General features: G+C 43.7%; 1 protein-coding gene across 3 annotated transcripts in view; it reads left to right on the forward strand.

The window, feature by feature from the left end:
* LOC143297940 (uncharacterized) overlaps window positions 1–17,500 on the forward strand; it is a 69,328-nt gene that overhangs the window by 2,629 nt on the left and 49,199 nt on the right. For 2 of the 3 annotated variants that reach the window (XM_076610552.1, XM_076610554.1), the window contains exons 2-5: window positions 7,872–8,104; window positions 11,590–11,697; window positions 13,415–13,664; window positions 16,655–16,793. In XM_076610552.1, the coding sequence (XP_076466667.1) occupies window positions 8,015–8,104; window positions 11,590–11,697; window positions 13,415–13,664; window positions 16,655–16,793 (587 nt within the window). In that variant the 5' untranslated portion in view covers window positions 7,872–8,014. Of the gene's footprint in view, window positions 1–7,858; window positions 8,105–11,589; window positions 11,698–13,414; window positions 13,665–16,654; window positions 16,794–17,500 lie in introns of all 3 variants that reach the window. The other variant, XM_076610553.1, reaches the window with a different exon arrangement.

A 17,500-nucleotide genomic window follows, 5' to 3' on the forward strand; every position in this document is an offset into this window, starting at 1 on the left:
CGGGGCGATTTACGCGCAGACCTGTTTTTACCCCCACCTTTGGGCAGCCATATTCCGTTTTCGGGCGCGTGCATGTTTCCACACTCGAACAATAAAAGCTGTTCGTTGAGTAAAATCTAGTTATTTATTCATTTTTCTATTAACAAAATCAATTAAACATTACAAAAAGTTATAAGAATGATCCTACGATTCGATGAAGAAAACATAAAAATGCATGAAAACACCACATGGTCTCAATCTTACAAAATATATGAGCGAAATTATCATTCAGCAGAACAAAGTTATGTCAGAGCAAACGTTATTACGTAATGAATTTCATTGATATCGATGATTTATGATCGAATGACCGTCCTCTGCTTCCTTAATGAAGCAAATTCTGACAGATTATTTGGATGCTTTTGAATATGTTATTCTTCCTCCTGTGCTATTCAGTTTTTCTTTCAGGTTTAGTGCATCACCATTTCTTCTTCTTCCTCTGCCTACTCCTCCTCTCTTCTTTTTTTTTCTTCTTTTTTTTTCTGGTATGTCTTAGACCAATATTTGATGGCATATTTGAAGGTGTGGATGCTAAAAATCCAAACAAGCAAAAACAACAACCGCCCCTCACCCCGCCCTCCCCCCAAAAAACACCAAACAACCACAAAAACAAACGGCTTGGGCAGATACAAAAATGATAGCGAAAAACCTCAATAACCACTCCCGACTTCACAACGAGAACTTCAATAACCACTCCCAGCTTGATCCGCATCCTGTGCGTGTCACAAGAACATTCCAAACACAACTGACACAATCAAACTTGGCAGTACATCCATCCCTCTTTCCACGTCAGTCAGGAACCTCGGTGTTGTCCTTGACAATACACTGTCCATGCAAAAATTTATCAGTCCAGACATGTCAGTCTGCTACTGTCAACTGCGGCATATCAGTGCCGTCCGGAAATATCTGTCCACTGACGCAACATCTAGACTTGTCGTTTCTCACATGCTCTCTCGCCTTTACTACTGTAACTCTCTATTGTCTGGTCTGCCTGCTTCATCCATTCAGTCCCTTCAGCGCATACAAAACTCTGCTGCCCGACTCGTCCTCAGAAAGAAAAGATCTGAGCACATCACTCCTCTTTTGCAACATCTCCACTGGCTCCCTGCCTCACACCGAATAAAGTACAAGATCAGCACTCTATGTTATAGATGCATTCACAAAACTGCCCCTTCCTATCTCTGCGGCTGCCTTCACCTCTACACTCCATCTCGCTCACTACGATCGGCTTCGGATCCACTCTGTTTACGCATACCCAGATTCAAACACTCGCCGTTCTTTCTCTGTTTCTGGACCTTTCAAGTCTGGCCTTAAAACCCACCTCTTCCCAAAATAGCTTCCCTTGCCTGCCTTTCCTGTCTTTAGTTTCTACAGTTTTAGAGTTATGCATGCGTGTGAATGACTGGTGCGAAAGCGCTTTGATTTGTCTCTGCACAAGATCCAGCGCTATATAAATACCATTATTATTATTATTATTATTAAGATCTGTACCAATACAAAGAGAAATCAATGCAAATGTTATGAGGTGGTCTGGACTGAGAATGAGACAAATTGTTATTGACAAGGAGATAAACATAGATGAAAAGGGGGAACTTACTTGTGACAAGTGGTCGGGAAAGAGGCGATGGGTTGTGAAAAGGGAGAGAGAGAGAGAGGGAGAGAGAGAGAAGGAGAGAGAGAGACAGACAGACTCTAGGTATCTTTTGTTTCATTAGTTGTATGTCGTTTATTGCCTGTGGTTCTGTCATTTTGAGGGCCATGGGGCAGGCTGTATCAGTGTGTGTGCAGTAAGGGATGTGGTCGAGGTCCTATCTCAGCTAATAATCATGGGAGTGGCTTCAAATCAAAGCTATACCATTACGTTTTCATATTGCAAAATTTCCGGTAAATGACCTCCGCTATCTTTTCATTTTATCTGACACGCGCTCGCACACGCGTAGTTTTCAACACGATTTCACCTAAACTTTTCGTCATAGTAACATCTTGTTGATGATCTGATATAATATAACTTCGGGATTTTTCCTCATAAATTAATTGTCTATTTGTAGGTCCAGCATGTTGTGGTGTAGTAAGGAAAGTGACAACAGCAACCACAAAAATCCAAAATTACGTAACTTCCAATTTTCCTGGTGTTTTCATGTCCCCTTGTCGTTCAATTACTTAAAAAAGATTTTGCTGGATATTTGAATTATTTTTTCGTAACAACAAACAGAGAAATGAAACATGAAATTAAAAAAAAAGAAAAAAAAGGGGAAGAAACCAGGAACAGAATGTAACTATAAAGCCCAAACAACTGAATACTCAATGATAACATCGTGACAGTCCAACATACGGGGCAAAAAGACTTTTACAAAGGCAAAGTTTTCCATTGAACCATGCGCAATTATCCTCGCTGCTGTGATGGTTTGTATTGTCCCCTTAACTGCCCTATACTGTCTTTGTTTTTTTTGTTTCTGTTTTCTCTGTTCAGTCTGTGCAAGATGCTCGGGTCGAAATGTAGCTCGTTCTTTCCCTCCCCCTCGCCTCCCCCCACCCACCGGGCCCCCACGTCCCCCCTGCGCGCCCCTCTCTCCCCCCCCCCCCGACCCCCGTGTGTTCCTTTTTTTCTTCCCCCCCCCCCCTTGCACTGAATGTTATATTTTCTATTCAACAGCATCTCCATCATATTTTCACATGGAATTCCACACCAGTAAAGCAGAATTGCAATTTACACCACCTTTAGCGATAGAGGTCACACACACACACACACACACACACACACACACACACACACACACACACACACACACATATATATATATATATATATATGTGTGTGTGTGTGTGTGTGTGTGTGTGTGAATGATATGGTGACAGTCCCTCCGTGTGCTCTTGTTTTTGACCAAAACAGTGAGTAAAACATTGCTTTACATTTTTCAAAGTTATTTTGTTTCCACTCGTCACTTACAGTCAGCCATTTCCAGGCGTTGAACACGCTGCTTATCAGAGTCCAAACAGCCTTCAGTTTATCATGGTTGAAGAGAAAAAAACCCATGAAAGTTAAGAGCGCATACTTTAAATGGTGTTTTGTAAATGCTAATATATATATATATATATATATATATATATATATATATATATATATATATATATATATATATAAAGTGTCCATATGGATTCATCAAGTTACATGTTTTCCGACGACCCCGTTTATGCCACACCTCTTCCGAAGTGAAGTGTGCACATGTGCTTCTTCTTGAAAGTTTAAGTCTTTTTTCTTTTCTCTTTTTTCTTTCATTATCAATTTTTACGAAAGAATTTGACATTATCGAAAGCTTCCATACATATGAGCGGCACCTGGTGTTGTGCTAAACGTCTGCTCTGAATTCCGATGTCAGCACACAATGTGGTGGTAATAAACGTCTCTTTATGGTCGTCTACCTCTAGCAAGCGATGATCGATACCTGTTATGTTTCAGAGCGTCAGAAAAAGAAGAAGAAGAAGAAGAAAAAAAACAACAACTCAACTCCGAAAGATGGCTGGGCCTTTCCGAAATATCTGACACATTGTGAGCATCATCACTGTAAACAATGTCAAACAATACTGTGAGAAAAGATGGTATAAAGACGATGAGGGGGGAAAAACGCACCCAACAACGAAAACAACAAACAAACAAAAAAACAACAACAGCAACACACACTTCCACACACATACAACAAAAGCCGAACGGAGACCGACACAGAGAGATATCTTCACAAAGATACAAGTTAAGTCTGCTGCGTAACGCAGTTGACTTTCTTTGACAAAATACCCAAGCGGATATTAGAATGTTTATCACTTTTTACTACGCAACAGGTTTGCACGACATTGAGACATAAGAATGCCAACGTTTATTGTCGGCGCCACCACCACCACCATCACCACCACCACAACTACCACTATCACCACCACCACCATCACCATCATCATCATCATCATCATCATCACCTTCATCATCATCCATCTCCGTCATCAAATTCTGTGTCTTCACAATTGCATATTCTTTCCTCTCTCTGTGCTTCTTTTGAGACATTTGTGATACAACGTATATAAACGAGCTCTATTATCATTATCATTACTATTATCATCATTATCTCTACAATCATCACCGTTTACATCGTACATTTATGCACGTAGGTTTTCTAAAATATTAAAAGACAAAGTCTACGCACCCCCCCTCACCCCTTCTATCTCTCTCTCTCTCTCTCACGAGAGCGAGCACGCACGCACGCACGACGCATGCGCACACACACACACACACACACACACACACACACACACACACACACACACACACACACACACACACACACACACACACAAAGCAAGGGCAGAACACATTCCCTCCATCCTAACAGCGATCCCTCCTTCCCTCTCTTTCTCTCTCTTCACGCGCGCGCACACACACACACACACACACACAAACCAAGGGCAGAAGACATTCTCTCCATCCTCACGGCGATCCCTTTCCCTCCCCTCCCCCTCCCCTCTCTCTCTCCCTTCTCAGTATCTCTTTCATCTCTCCCATCCCCTGCATCCCAAGAATCCCCTCCCCAATATCCTACAACCTCTCCCTTCCCTCCACGTTTCTGCCTAACCCTCCTCCCCCCCACCCTTAACCTCCACTGCCACCTCCCCCTCCCTATTCATCTAATTCACACGTTCTCATTAAAGTCGTCACTCACACGTGGTAAGCACCGTTCTTTGTCTTCTTTTCTTTGTTCTTCACTTGAGCGACCCTTTGTGATGACAGGCAAGGGAAGGGAGCAGTAATAAGAGGATGAGGAAGTCATTTGTACTGGGCTGATAACACACACACACACACACACACACACACACACACACACACACACACACACACACACACACACACACACGCACACACACGTATATGACATTACATATATATATGTATACAGGGTCTCTGCGTGCATGTCAGTGTCAGTGTGTGATTGTTTAGGTACCATAGTAAGTGGCGAAGACCGAACTCGTAAGTGGAATGTGGACACTCTCACTCTCTGTGTGTGTGCCTCTGTGTCGCTTTATCTGTCAATCACTTTCTCTGTCTGTCTGTCTGTCTGTCTGTCTGTCTCTCTTTGTTGTTGTTGTTGTTCTCCTTTTCATTATCTCTCCTAAGGCCTCTGCATTTCCATCTCTGTCTGTCTGTCTGTCTCTGTCTGTCTCTATCTGTCTCTTATACATCTCTGTCTCTGTCTCTTATACATCTCTGTCTGTCTGTCTCTATCTGTCTCTTATACATCTCTGTCTGTCTGTATCTGTCTCTATGTGTCTCTTATACATCTCTGTCTGTCTGTCTCTGTCTCTATCTGTCTCTTATACATCTCTGTCTGTCTGTCTGTCTCTGTCTCTTATACATCTCTGTCTGTCTGTCTGTCTGTCTCTGTATCTGTCTCTTATACATCTCTGTCTGTCTGTCTATGTCTCTATCTGTCTCTAAAACATCTCTGTCTGTCTCTGTCTCTATCTGTCTCTTGTACATCTCTGTCTGTTTGTCTGTCTGTCTCTGTCTCTTATACATCTCTGTCTGTCTGTCTGTCTCTGTCTCTTATACATCTCTGTCTGTCTGTCTCTGTCTCTATCTGTCTCTTGTATATCTCTGTCTGTCTGTCTGTCTGTCTCTGTCTCTTGTACATCTCTGTCTGTCTGTCTGTCTGTTTATCTGCCTGCCTGTCCCCCCTCTCTCTCCTTCTCTCCCTCCTGTCTCGAGCTTCCCTTGCTTGACAGCCAGCAAGACGCTAAAATCATCCAGCTGCAACGAAATAACTTCTTTGCGAATAAATTTCATCCATTATGCCTGTTGTGGGACTGCCGTCGACACTGGAGAGCATGCTGAACGCAATGCTGCAAGACATGATGCTGTCCTCTTTTCAAGATAGAAGGCAGGGGCGAAGAAACTGTCGTCGTGCTCAGACTGACAGCGACCGGTCAACGTCTTCTTTCACGGCCTCAACAACACAGTCCCGCTGTATACCGAAAACAAATGTCCATCACAGGTGAGCAGAGATAAGAAGCGAGCCGATGTCCACAGACTGAACCAGGAGAGACAGGCAAGTGATCGTGCATCGTCCCCATCAGGACTATTTTTGCCAACCTCTCCCAGTCTGTTTTATGCCACTGTCAACGCTGACATCGAAGCTGTTAACACTGACATGCCACCCCCCTTCCGTCTGCACCCATGTCACCGACCGAAGCACGACGTTGCGACCAGCAGATCGACAGGGCACAAGGCGACACACATGCACGTGCAGTGACAATTCTTCAAACCGAATTCACGTGTGCAGACACATCGTGTAACGCAGAGATGTGTGAGTTGAAAGGCTTAGGAAGTTGCACGGCCCTCGTGCCCCCAAACACTGACAGCACTGACTCGGACAATAAGGACGATTCCCAACTTGACAATGAACCGTGTGAACTGATAAATGAAAATATCCAATCGGGAGATGTTTGCCAACAGATAATGTTGTGTATAGAAGAGTCAAGCAAAAAAATGGACAATTTAATGAATATATTCAGAGACATTAACCCAAAACGCTTGTGAAAGTGTAAGGGAAGGAAATCCTGATTAGAACTTGATTAGCTGGTTCTGCAGTGTGATTGTTTCCAGTTGAACGTGATTTTTTTTTTTTCTGGTGAGACAGATTTGGAAAATTTGTGTGCTTCTGTCTTTGCATGACATATAACTGGTCACATGTCGTGGTATCCATGTCATGATCATTTGTACAGTGCGCGTTATCTTTATTTCGTTATATCATTTCCGTGTACAACCCCTATCCCACCATGTCTCCTTGTGAATGGGCGAGTTTCAGTTTCAGTAGCTCAAGGAGGCGTCACTGCGTTCGGACAAATCCATATACGCTACAGGCCCAACACTTGGCTTATATCACACCACATCTGCCAAGCAGATGCCTGACCAGCAGCGTAACCCAACGAGCTTAGTCAGGCCTTGAGAAAAAAAGAAGATAAATACATAAAAAGAAGTACTACTACTACTACTAATATGTATAAGGCGCAAAAACTTGATGAAGTCAACTATAAGCGTACAAAAAACAACAATACAAACCCAACAAAAACAACAACAAAACAACAAACAAACCAATAACAATAATAATAATAAAAAAAAAAAAAAAAAAAAAAAAAAAAATAAAAAAGACAACAATGATGATAAATAAGCCAAAAAAACAACACCCCCCAAAAAACAACAACAACAAAAAACAACAACAACAACAAAAAAACAACTGGGCCTGATCACAATAAATAAATCGTTCGTTTGTTCATTCTCCCTCCTTTCTCTCTAGCTCTCCCTAGCACGTTGCATGGCTGATTACCAGATACTTTTGCCATTTGTTACTATTTCCATCTGGAGAGAAATATTCTTTGTCCTGTTTCCTGAACTCCATAAGGTGATATTGTTAACTTCGTTCCTGGAGAGCTGCACATGGGACATCTGCTGAAGTTTTACAGACAATGTACTGTTAGCCAAATTTCTTGACGTTGATAAGTGTGTTTTTGAAACAACTATTAAATATGACCATTTGCTAACAGCCAAATTTGACTACCACCCTCTTTTTTATTTTTATGTTCTATAAGCATTTATATTTGATTTTAATAGGTCGACATTTTACGAAGCAACAAACTCGGAAAGCAAGTTCAGAAACGGTAATTGATTTGTGGCCCATAAAACAACCGATTGTTAACACTGACAATTTTCACACACACACACACACACACACACACACACACACACACACACACACGATCAGAAAGTTTTTCTATACATCTATAGTGTTGCTGAACAGACTCCCCAGCTGACTCCCCGCCGCAGGACCACCTGGAACCAGTGCCTGTCCTCACCTTCCAGCAGCAGACGTCAGTCACCTGGGGCTCTGTGACACCTCCCCCTCCACCCCCACACTACCCCCCCCACCCCTCACCCCTCACCATGGCAGTGCCATCCCACAGTCTGCCAGTGATGCCGACAGTGCTGCTGGTCTTTCTCTGCTCCCTACCTGTCCACTGTTTCTCCCCACAGGTGAGTCCTCTGGCACCACTTCAGCACGAGCGACAAACACCACTACCACTACTACCACCGACAACATCAACATCAACACGAAAGAACACCACCACCACCGCCGACAGCAACATCAGCAACAAACAACCACACTACCACTACTACTACCATTACCACCACCACCACCAACAACAACAACATCAGTAACAAACAACCACACTACCACTACTACTACCATTACCACCACCACCACCACCACCAACATCAGTAACAACACTGACAGATCCAGAAACTACATCAATATAAAGAAACACAACAATATCAACGACAAACACTGCTACCACCACCACCACTACCAACGGCATCAACATCAAAGAACACCACCACCACCACCACCACCGCCACCATTAATAACAAAGACAAGGTCATCACTACCACCTCTAATAACAATATCAACATCAAGCAAAATTGCCACCACTACAATCCTCAACAGCAACATTCGGCATTTCACTGTTTTAAGATCACAATGCAGATCTCTCAGTTTCAAACTTTCCAAACACTGCAGACTGGAAGTCCATCACCTCTCCTGTTTGTCCGACCATGGATAAGATCCAAACAAAAGTTGCTGATTGTTGGCATCTGTGAAAAATGAACGGTCTTATGTGAAAACTCTTAATGTTTCTCTTCAAATAAATCCGGAAGTTGGCTTCTGTTTCCAATCCGGAAATTCAAATGCGCATGCAAAGGATAAGTTACTTGACAAATTCTGACCCCTAAGGCAAGATGGTTTGCTGATTTTGATGGTTGTTCATGGTCTACATGTTTATACATGTAGTATGTGATGAGGCCGTGTATAACTCTTTTTCTTGATAAAGTTTAGGGGCATCCTCCACCTCCTTTAAAAACATGTTATCGCGAAATATCGAATTTATGCATGTGCTCATAATGAATATTCATTTAGAGAATGGCTGCAATGCCGTTTACCGACAAAACGACCACTTGGCGAATTCAAATGACGTGAGACATGACACTGAGTGTAAAAACACAATACCCATTCTATGCCTCATATTTTGAAATGTAATTCTTTAGACGAGCGAAGAGACCATTTCAAAGATAACTTCTGATTGATGTCCAATTACTTGGCAGGATTTGCTTCTCTCGGGAGGTGTATGTGTAATGCCCGGTGTTATCATGCGCGGGTTTAGACTTATACAGATTCTTTCATACGTACCAGATACACAAATAACTTGATTTACAGGATACGTTTTATTTTCTTCGGCTCTCAGTTAGTCTGTCATCTCTTGCGATGATAACACCTCATTTCATGGCTTGAATTTTTCTTTTCCAAATCCGCTGTGAGGGCCTGTTTCGCATAAATACCAAAAGATAGCATATACCAGTGCCCGAGGAGTCTTATCTTATGTCTTATGAAGATGTTACTGTCTTTTCATTTAGGCTTCATCTGGACAGTGTTAAAGTCATTGCTACCATAGAGAGGATTTCTGGTTTTGATCCTTCATTGCCGATGATTGATCCCAGGTGAGTGAACTGTGGAACATTTCCTAGCTTCTGTCCCTTGACAGTTATATCAAGCAGTGATGGTGCTATTGCGCCTGACCATCAACGTTGTATTTTCGGCGCTGATATCCATGCTGCATCTTGTCGATGTTTCATCCAGTCTTTCAACAAGCTGGGCCAGTTCTTGCTCACTATCTGCCAAGCCATTAATGTCGTCTGTGAAGCGAAGTTCCGCGTTGGTTCTTCCTCCAATTCTGACTGTGCTGACATAATCCTGAAGTGCTCCTGTCATGGTGCCTTTCAGGAATATGTCGAACAGTATGGGAAACAGATGGCAGCCCTGACGGACTCCAACAAAGCAGGGGACCACATTCCAGTGGAATCCTGTGTGGGTACCGCACTGATCGCTTTGGAGAATAGCTGCTGCATTATGTCGATAAACTTTTTCGACGTTATTTATTTGCATTGTGGCCCATAGTGCTTACTGTCAGACTTTGCCGAACGCCTTTTTGAAGTCTATGAAGACGTAGTAGAATTCCACCTGGTGTTAGATGTGTTTTTCGCAAAGGGTACAGAAGTTAAAGACCTGTTCAATGGTGCTTCTGCCTTTGCGGAATCCAGCCTGTTCATCAGCATTTATATTATCTGCTTGCGACTGGAATGTATTCGATGAATTATTTTGATCATTACTTTGCTAGCATGGCTGATGAAATTGATGGTGCGATAGTTCTGGCAGTGTTGGAGATTTCCTTTTCTGGGGAAGGTGATGATGACTGATTGGGTCCATGGCTGGGCATTCACCGGTGAACCAGATTGTGTTGCAGGTGGCAGGCAGGATGTCAGTTTCTGCCTCTCTGTCTTATTAAAAAAAAAATCTGCAGGCTTTTTTTTTTCGTTCGAGGGCTACGACTCCCACGTTCACTCGTGTACATGAGTGTGCCTTTACGTGTGTTACCGTTTTCACCCCCGCCATTTAGGCAGTCATACTCAGTTTTAGAGGGCAAAGCGTTGTCAATGCAGTCATTATTTTGTCCAAAGTACTATTTTGTGTTGATTCTCAATCTGTTTTAAAAAGTTTGCTCCTTTTAGAGAATAATCAAAAAGAAGATTTATTGTTTGAAATTAGGTATTTATTGCACTCCCTATTTGTGAAGGGTACAAATGTTGATTTTTGTTGGATACCATCCCATACTGGATTCCTTTATAACGACCAAGCAGACAGGGCAGCAAAAAGGGGAGCAAAGAATCATACATATAGTATAAAAGTATATTGCCAATTGTCATACAAGGAAATAAGCAATATACTAGAAAGAGATTGTTATGGGTGCTTGAATTTAAGTCTAAAACCTCGTCAATTGACTCTCTCAGACTTTGGTCCGATTCACATACCAGTTCTGAGTTTTGCTCTCAGACTATTATCAAATTCATCACGGACCAAGTATTGTTCTAATGTCAAGTGCATATGCTTTAGTAACCTGACAATTAAGCATATAATTTTTGACTGTAGCTTGATGAAGCCTTATGTACACGAAAGTTAAATTCCTTTAAGTAATTTCCTGTAATTGTATTTAGATTTTTTTTCTTCAAATTTCACCTCTTTCCTTTACGAATTCCTTTAAGTAATTTCCTGTAATTGTATTTAGATTTTTTTTCTTCAAATTTCACCCTCATTTCACCCTCATTTGCCCAATTTCCCCCAACCCTCCATTCATTCACACCTACCACCCCTTCTAACCGATAATACTCAAATGTATTCATAAATACTTTAACAAAATGTCTTCAACCACCGATATGTGTGACGGGACATTAAACAAAATTCCTCCTAAGACAAAGGCGCACTCTAAGCCAAAGATTCTTACCGTTACATCCTGTTTGTAAGCAAACCAATGAAGAGTGTGTGTGTGTGTGTGTGTGTGTGTGTGTGCGTGCGTGCGTGTGTGTGTGTGTGTGTGTGTGTGTGTGTGTGTGTGTGTGTGTGTGTGTTTCAGGCTCCCACGAGGCCACACCCCCCACCGGGAACCAACAATGACAAAAACCATCTACACACGTACGAGTTCTTCGTCGAACATGGTGTGCTTAAACAAGGGACTCTCCAGGTAAGTCAGGAATATTATGACAAGGTTACGTTTGGTTTCTGCTGATATATCATACATATCATATCACAACAAAAGGTCTCTGCGGGTACATCAATCATATCACATAACAACAAACGGTTTCTGTCGTAATGTCATGCAGATCATGTCACAACATAAATCACAAAGATCTGTTATTTATCAGCTACTGTTACGTTCTTTCTTCTTCTTCTTCCTCCTCTCCCCCTCCTCCTCCCTCTTCTGCTTCTCCTCCTCCTGCTTTTCCTTCTTCTTCTTCTTCTGCTCCTCCTCCTCCTCCTGTTTCTCCTAGTATTTCTCTTGTTGTTCTTCTTCCTCTTGTTCTTGTTGTTTTTGTTCTTTCTCTTTTTCTCCCTTCTTTTTTTTTTGCGGGGAGGTAATGTATCTCTTCGTTGTGTTCTGTTCTTACCTCTCGTACTTGTAGCCCCCCTTCGTTGCCATATTTGGAAATCAACAGCCTGTAATTACTTTGTCTCCCGCAGAGATCAGGAGCCTTAAGGTGTAAGTAAGTGAAAAGAAAAAAAGAACATGGAAAACGGCCTTTTTTTTCGCCCCCCTATCAGTCGTTGCTACGGACAGTTTGATAGAGACTGCAACACACATAACTTCAATGCATCAAATGAAGGCGTATTGTGACCATGTGATCGGAATAAAACCATTCAGGACAGAAATATCTGACAGGGTAAAAAAGTAACACTGATGGAGGAGCGAAGAAGAGAAAGGGAAAGGGGGAGGGGGGGGAGGGAGTGTGTGTGTGTGTGTGTGTGTGTGTGTGTGTGTGTGTGTGTGTGTGTGTGTGATAGAGAGAGAGAATATTAGTCTTTACAGACCGGGGAAAAATACGATTACCATCTCATCAACTTTATGAAGCAATAAACAACAAGTCTCTCATCTTAGAAGGGAAAAAATCGTTAGTGGCATGTCTCCATCCTGTTCTTTATAATTATAACGGATGGTGGCCGCCATTGGCCAGACGCCCCGGAAACCAACTTCAGGTCACGTGACGCAGAACACAACTGGCGCGTCCAATGCGAGAGAATCCATGGGTCTTCTTCTCCCACCCCTCACCCTCTCACTCCACCCCCTGCGTCCTTTCTTCCACATCCAGCTGCTGTCTTTTCCAACCCCACCTCATACCCAGTACCTCCCATCCCAGTTCTCAGCCAGTCGCTATCACTTTCCGGGTTTTGTATTTGTATTTGTATTTCTTTTTATCACAACACATTTCTCTGTGTGAAATTCGGGCTGCTCTCCCCAGGGAGAGCGCGTCGCTACACCACAGCGCCACCCATTTTTGTGTGTGTTTTTTCCTGCGTGCAGTTTTATTTGTTTTTCCTATCGAAGTGGATTTTTCTACAGAATTTTGCCAGGAACAATCCTTTTGTTGCCGTGGGTTCTTTTACGTGCGATAAGTGCATGCTGCACACGGGACTTCGGTTTATCGTCTCATCCGAATGACTAGCGTCGAGAAAACCACTCAAGGTCTAGTGGAGGGGGAGAAAATATCGGCGGCTGAGCCGTGATTCGAACCAGCGCGCTCAGATTCTCTCGCTTCCTGGGGGTAGGGGCACAATTGTGTGTTGTTGTTGTTGTTATTGTTATTGATGTTGTTGTAATGTGTGTGTGCGTGTGTGTGTGTGTGTGTGTGTGTGTGTGTGTGTGTGTGTGACATTAAACAGAACTTCTTCCTTCTTTCTACCAGGACAATGTCGATGAAGATGATGTAGACCTTGACAATGATGTCATACCTTCCGAGAAGCCAGAAGGTGAAGATGCAGAAGCAGAAGCAGACGAAAAAACAAGAACAGATCGCTCTTCCATTCTCGATCACTCCACGGGTCAAGGTCACACGACACCCAAACGCCGGCGGAAACGTGGCGTTTTCATGAAGGAGACTGAAAAGTTGTGGACCAACGGCATCATCCCGTACAAATTTGATACGTCCAAGTTATGTAAGTGATCGATAACGATTCGGTGGCAGCCAGCAGCGTTGGAACTGCTAGAGTGGGAAGTGTCGTGACGACATGGTTTTCGATAGGTCAACTGTTTTTGTTGCTGTTGCTTTTAGAAATATATTATTGCTGGCTGAGTGGTGATTGAGTTCAAGGCTCGACGTTGAAATCCATTCCTCCATATTTCAACATGGGTTCAAAAGGATGACTAAAGCATGAACGTTTGTGTGTGTGTGTGTGTGTGTGTGTGTGTGTGTGTGTGTGTGTGCGCTTGCGAGTGCTCGCGCGTGCGAGCAAGGGAAATAGCTTAAGTGAGAGTGTGGAATTTAGGTCATTTTACTGTGCAAGAAATACATTAGTTTGATTGGTTGGTTGGTTTTGGTTTGATTTGCTGTTGCTGGGGTATTGGGGTGGGTGGAGGTGGCAGGGTGACATCAGTAAGTTTTTACGTGTGATAAGCTTGAACTGACAACTTTTGGTTTGCTTTGGTTTCATTGGTGGGAAGGTGGGTCAGCGCTTTGAGCCTGCTATTTACATTACTACACAGTATAGGCCTAAGTACGATTTATCATTATCAGCATTCTTCTTCTTCTGAAAAAATGTCTGCGAATGTGTGCGCCCGTGCATGTGTGCGTGTATATGTACTTACTGTCATTTTAAAAGAATGTCCTGTGGTGTGTAGGGCAATAACGAAGAACCGACACTTGTGTGTTTTGGGCCAGTCTCTGAATGATACTCCCAGGTGTGTTTTAGGGTCTTGGGTTCTCCTTCGACTGTTCTGCGACAGGCCTTCTTTGTCCTTTCAACCTTGCGTCTACCTTCTGATGTCCAGTGAGGGGCTGCCAGGAACATGTTATCTTGTTCTCTTCGCGTGTCGTGTCCAGTCCATGTCCACCGCATTTTCGTGATGACGGTCCCAATGTCCTGGTGATTACACTGGGCGTGTAGTCGTTGGTTAGAGATAGTAGTGGACCAGGAGTTTCACAGGGTTCTTCGGAGGTTTGTTTTATGTTGACGGCTGATAGCTTCGTTAAATCACTTTCAGTCATCGTCCAGTATTCTGAGCCATAGAGCAGTTTGAAAAATACACTGCTCTGGCAGCTTGGTGTTGGTGCTTCACTGGGGGCATCCCCACACGTTGTTAATTATCTTGAAGGTGATTCTGGCCTTGCTGAAGCGGCTCTTGATGTCAGTGCCTGCTCACCCACCATGTCTTACACTACTGCCAGGTATGTAAACTTTTCAGTTGTTGACAGATCTGTTTCGTTTACTTGGGCTGGTGAAGGGTTTTGAATGTTCAGTTTCATCAACTCTCCCCCCCTCCCCCCCACTTCTGACTGGTCCGCAGGCTTATTTACTGTACGAACGTATTTAGACGGGTTTCCTTCTCTTGCATGCGACGATGAGTGTGAGAGATTAGTGCCAGATCGTCTGCAAAGTCAAGAGTGGAGTCCATCTGATACCTGTTGTTTAATCTTCAGTTACTCTTCTGATAACCCAGTTTACGGCCATGAAAAAGAGTAATGCTGATATTTCGCATCATTGCCTCAGTCCTGTCTTCACCTCGAAATTGTTTGCCGTTTCTTACTTTGCACGTGAAAGTGGCGTGAAAGCTCTTAATGAGAAGGACGATTCGCTGTGGGACCCCATAGACTTTCCCAGTGGATGTTGACAAAGGCTTTCCTGGGATCAACAAGCTGGATTTGGAGCTGTCTCTGCCACTCTGTACGCTGCTCAGTGATGTTACACAGGGTAAATATCTGGTCAGCACATGTTCCTCCTTTTCGGAAACGTGCCTGCTCATTTCTTAGGTGCTTGTCTACCGCAAATGGATTTCTTTGTATGATGATCTTTGCAACGATTTTGCCTGGAATTGACAAAAGGGTGATTCCGCGCCAGTTGTTGCGATTATTGTATTTTGTATTTGTATTTGTATTTCATTTTATCACAACAGATTTCTCCGTGTGAAATTCGGGCTGCTCTCCCCAGGGAGAGCGCGTCGCTACACTACAGCTCCACCCACTTTTTTTTTCTTTCCTGCGTGCAGTTTTATTTGTTTTTCCTAAGTGGATTTTTCTACAGAATTTTGCCAGGAACAACCCTTTTGTTGCCGTAGGTTCTTTTACGTGCTTTAAGTGCATGCTGCACACGGGACCTCGGTTTATCGTCTCATCCGAATGATTAGAGTCCAGACCACCACTCAAGGTCTAGTGGAGGGGGAGAAAATATCGGCGGCTGAGCCTTGATTCGAACCAGCGTTACTTCTAGGCCATCACTCAGGTGCTCTTCTTTGGAATCTTAACAATGAAATTTATCAAGTCGTCTGGTATCTTCCCATACAGCTTCAATGAGTGACTGAAGTATTCTGGCCATGAGCTCAGGATCTGCTTTGAATAGTTCTGCGTTGAGGTTGTCCTGTCCAGCGACAATGTTTTGGGGAGAGATCTGATAGCTCCAGCGAGTTCTTCTCTATCGGATGGCTCAATAAATATCAACATCGAGATCACTGTGTTCACTTGCATGTCAGCCTCAGTTGTCGGTGTTGCTCTGTTGAAATCTCGCTGAAGCGCTTCGTCCATCGAACTTCCTGTTCTGCGTTCTGATGTACGCAGCTGGTCTTCGCTTGTCTGTGATGGGTGCGTCAGTGGTTGCGCGGTACTTTCCACAGACTGTCCGGGTGATCGTGCACACTTTTCCTTGCTTCCCTGTGTTGGCAGCATCTTCTGCCTAGCTTATTTGAAATACTACACAATATATAAAGCACGATTTATGATTATGATTGTGATTTTTTGTTATGATCCTCCTCCTCTTCCTCCTCCTCCTTCTTCTTCAACACCACCACCACCACCACCACCACCATCATCATCATCTTCTTCTTCTTCTTCGTCTTTCTCTGCTCCTTCTTCTCCACTTCCTCCTCCTTCTCCTCCTCCTCCTCCTCGTCGTCATCGTCGTCGTCATAATTACCCAACTCTCTTGTACATCCTCAGCGCAGGCTCAAATCCAACATATTTACTGGTCCATGGCAATCATGGAGAGATACACGTGCATTCGCTTCGTGCCCTGGAACAGCACGACCAAAGCGCTGTATGGACTTGCCAACGACGGACGATTATATTTCACGATTATGTAAGCATATTGTATAAAATCCCTCTGTGTGTGTGCCTGTGCGTGCGTGCGTGCGTGCGTGCGTGCGTGCGTGTGTGTGTGTGTGTGTGTGTGTGTGTGTGTGAGTGCGTGCGTGCGTGCGTGTGTGTGTGTGTGTGTGTGTGTGTGTGTGTGTGTGTGTGTTTGAGTTAGTTTGTGCGTGTGTGTCTGTGTCTGTGTGTGTCTGATTGTGTCTTGTGTGTGAGTGAGTGTGTGTGTATGTGTGCGTGCGCGCGTGTATGTGTATGTGTGCGCGTGCGTGCGTGCGTGCGTGTGTGTGGGGGGGAGAGGGGGTATCTGTGTCTGAGTGAGTGTGTGTGTATGTGCGTGTGTGTGTATCCGTGTGTAGTGCGTGCGTGCGTGCGTGTGTGTTTGTGAAAGTGTATGTGTGTGTGTGTGTGTGTGTGTGTGTGTGTGTGTGTGAAAGAGAGAGAGAGAGAGAGAGAGAGAGAGAGAGAGAGAGAGAGAGAGAGAGAGAGAGAAACGGACATAAAAAGAAAGACGGATGAATACGCTCGCACAGGAAGGAGTTCACAACAGGTGTGAGTTCGTAAACAGTTTCAGCATCAGTTTCAAAGAGGTGTCAAAGCTTGCGGACTGATCCATACACGCTACACCACATCTGCTGTCAAACAACAACAACAACAGCAAGAAAAGGGGATGGTGAAGCAGATTCGTCAACAGTTTTG

Source organism: Babylonia areolata, chromosome 23 (genome assembly GCF_041734735.1).
Source record: "Babylonia areolata isolate BAREFJ2019XMU chromosome 23, ASM4173473v1, whole genome shotgun sequence".
In the NCBI taxonomy this organism is placed as follows: domain Eukaryota; kingdom Metazoa; phylum Mollusca; class Gastropoda; order Neogastropoda; family Buccinidae; genus Babylonia; species Babylonia areolata.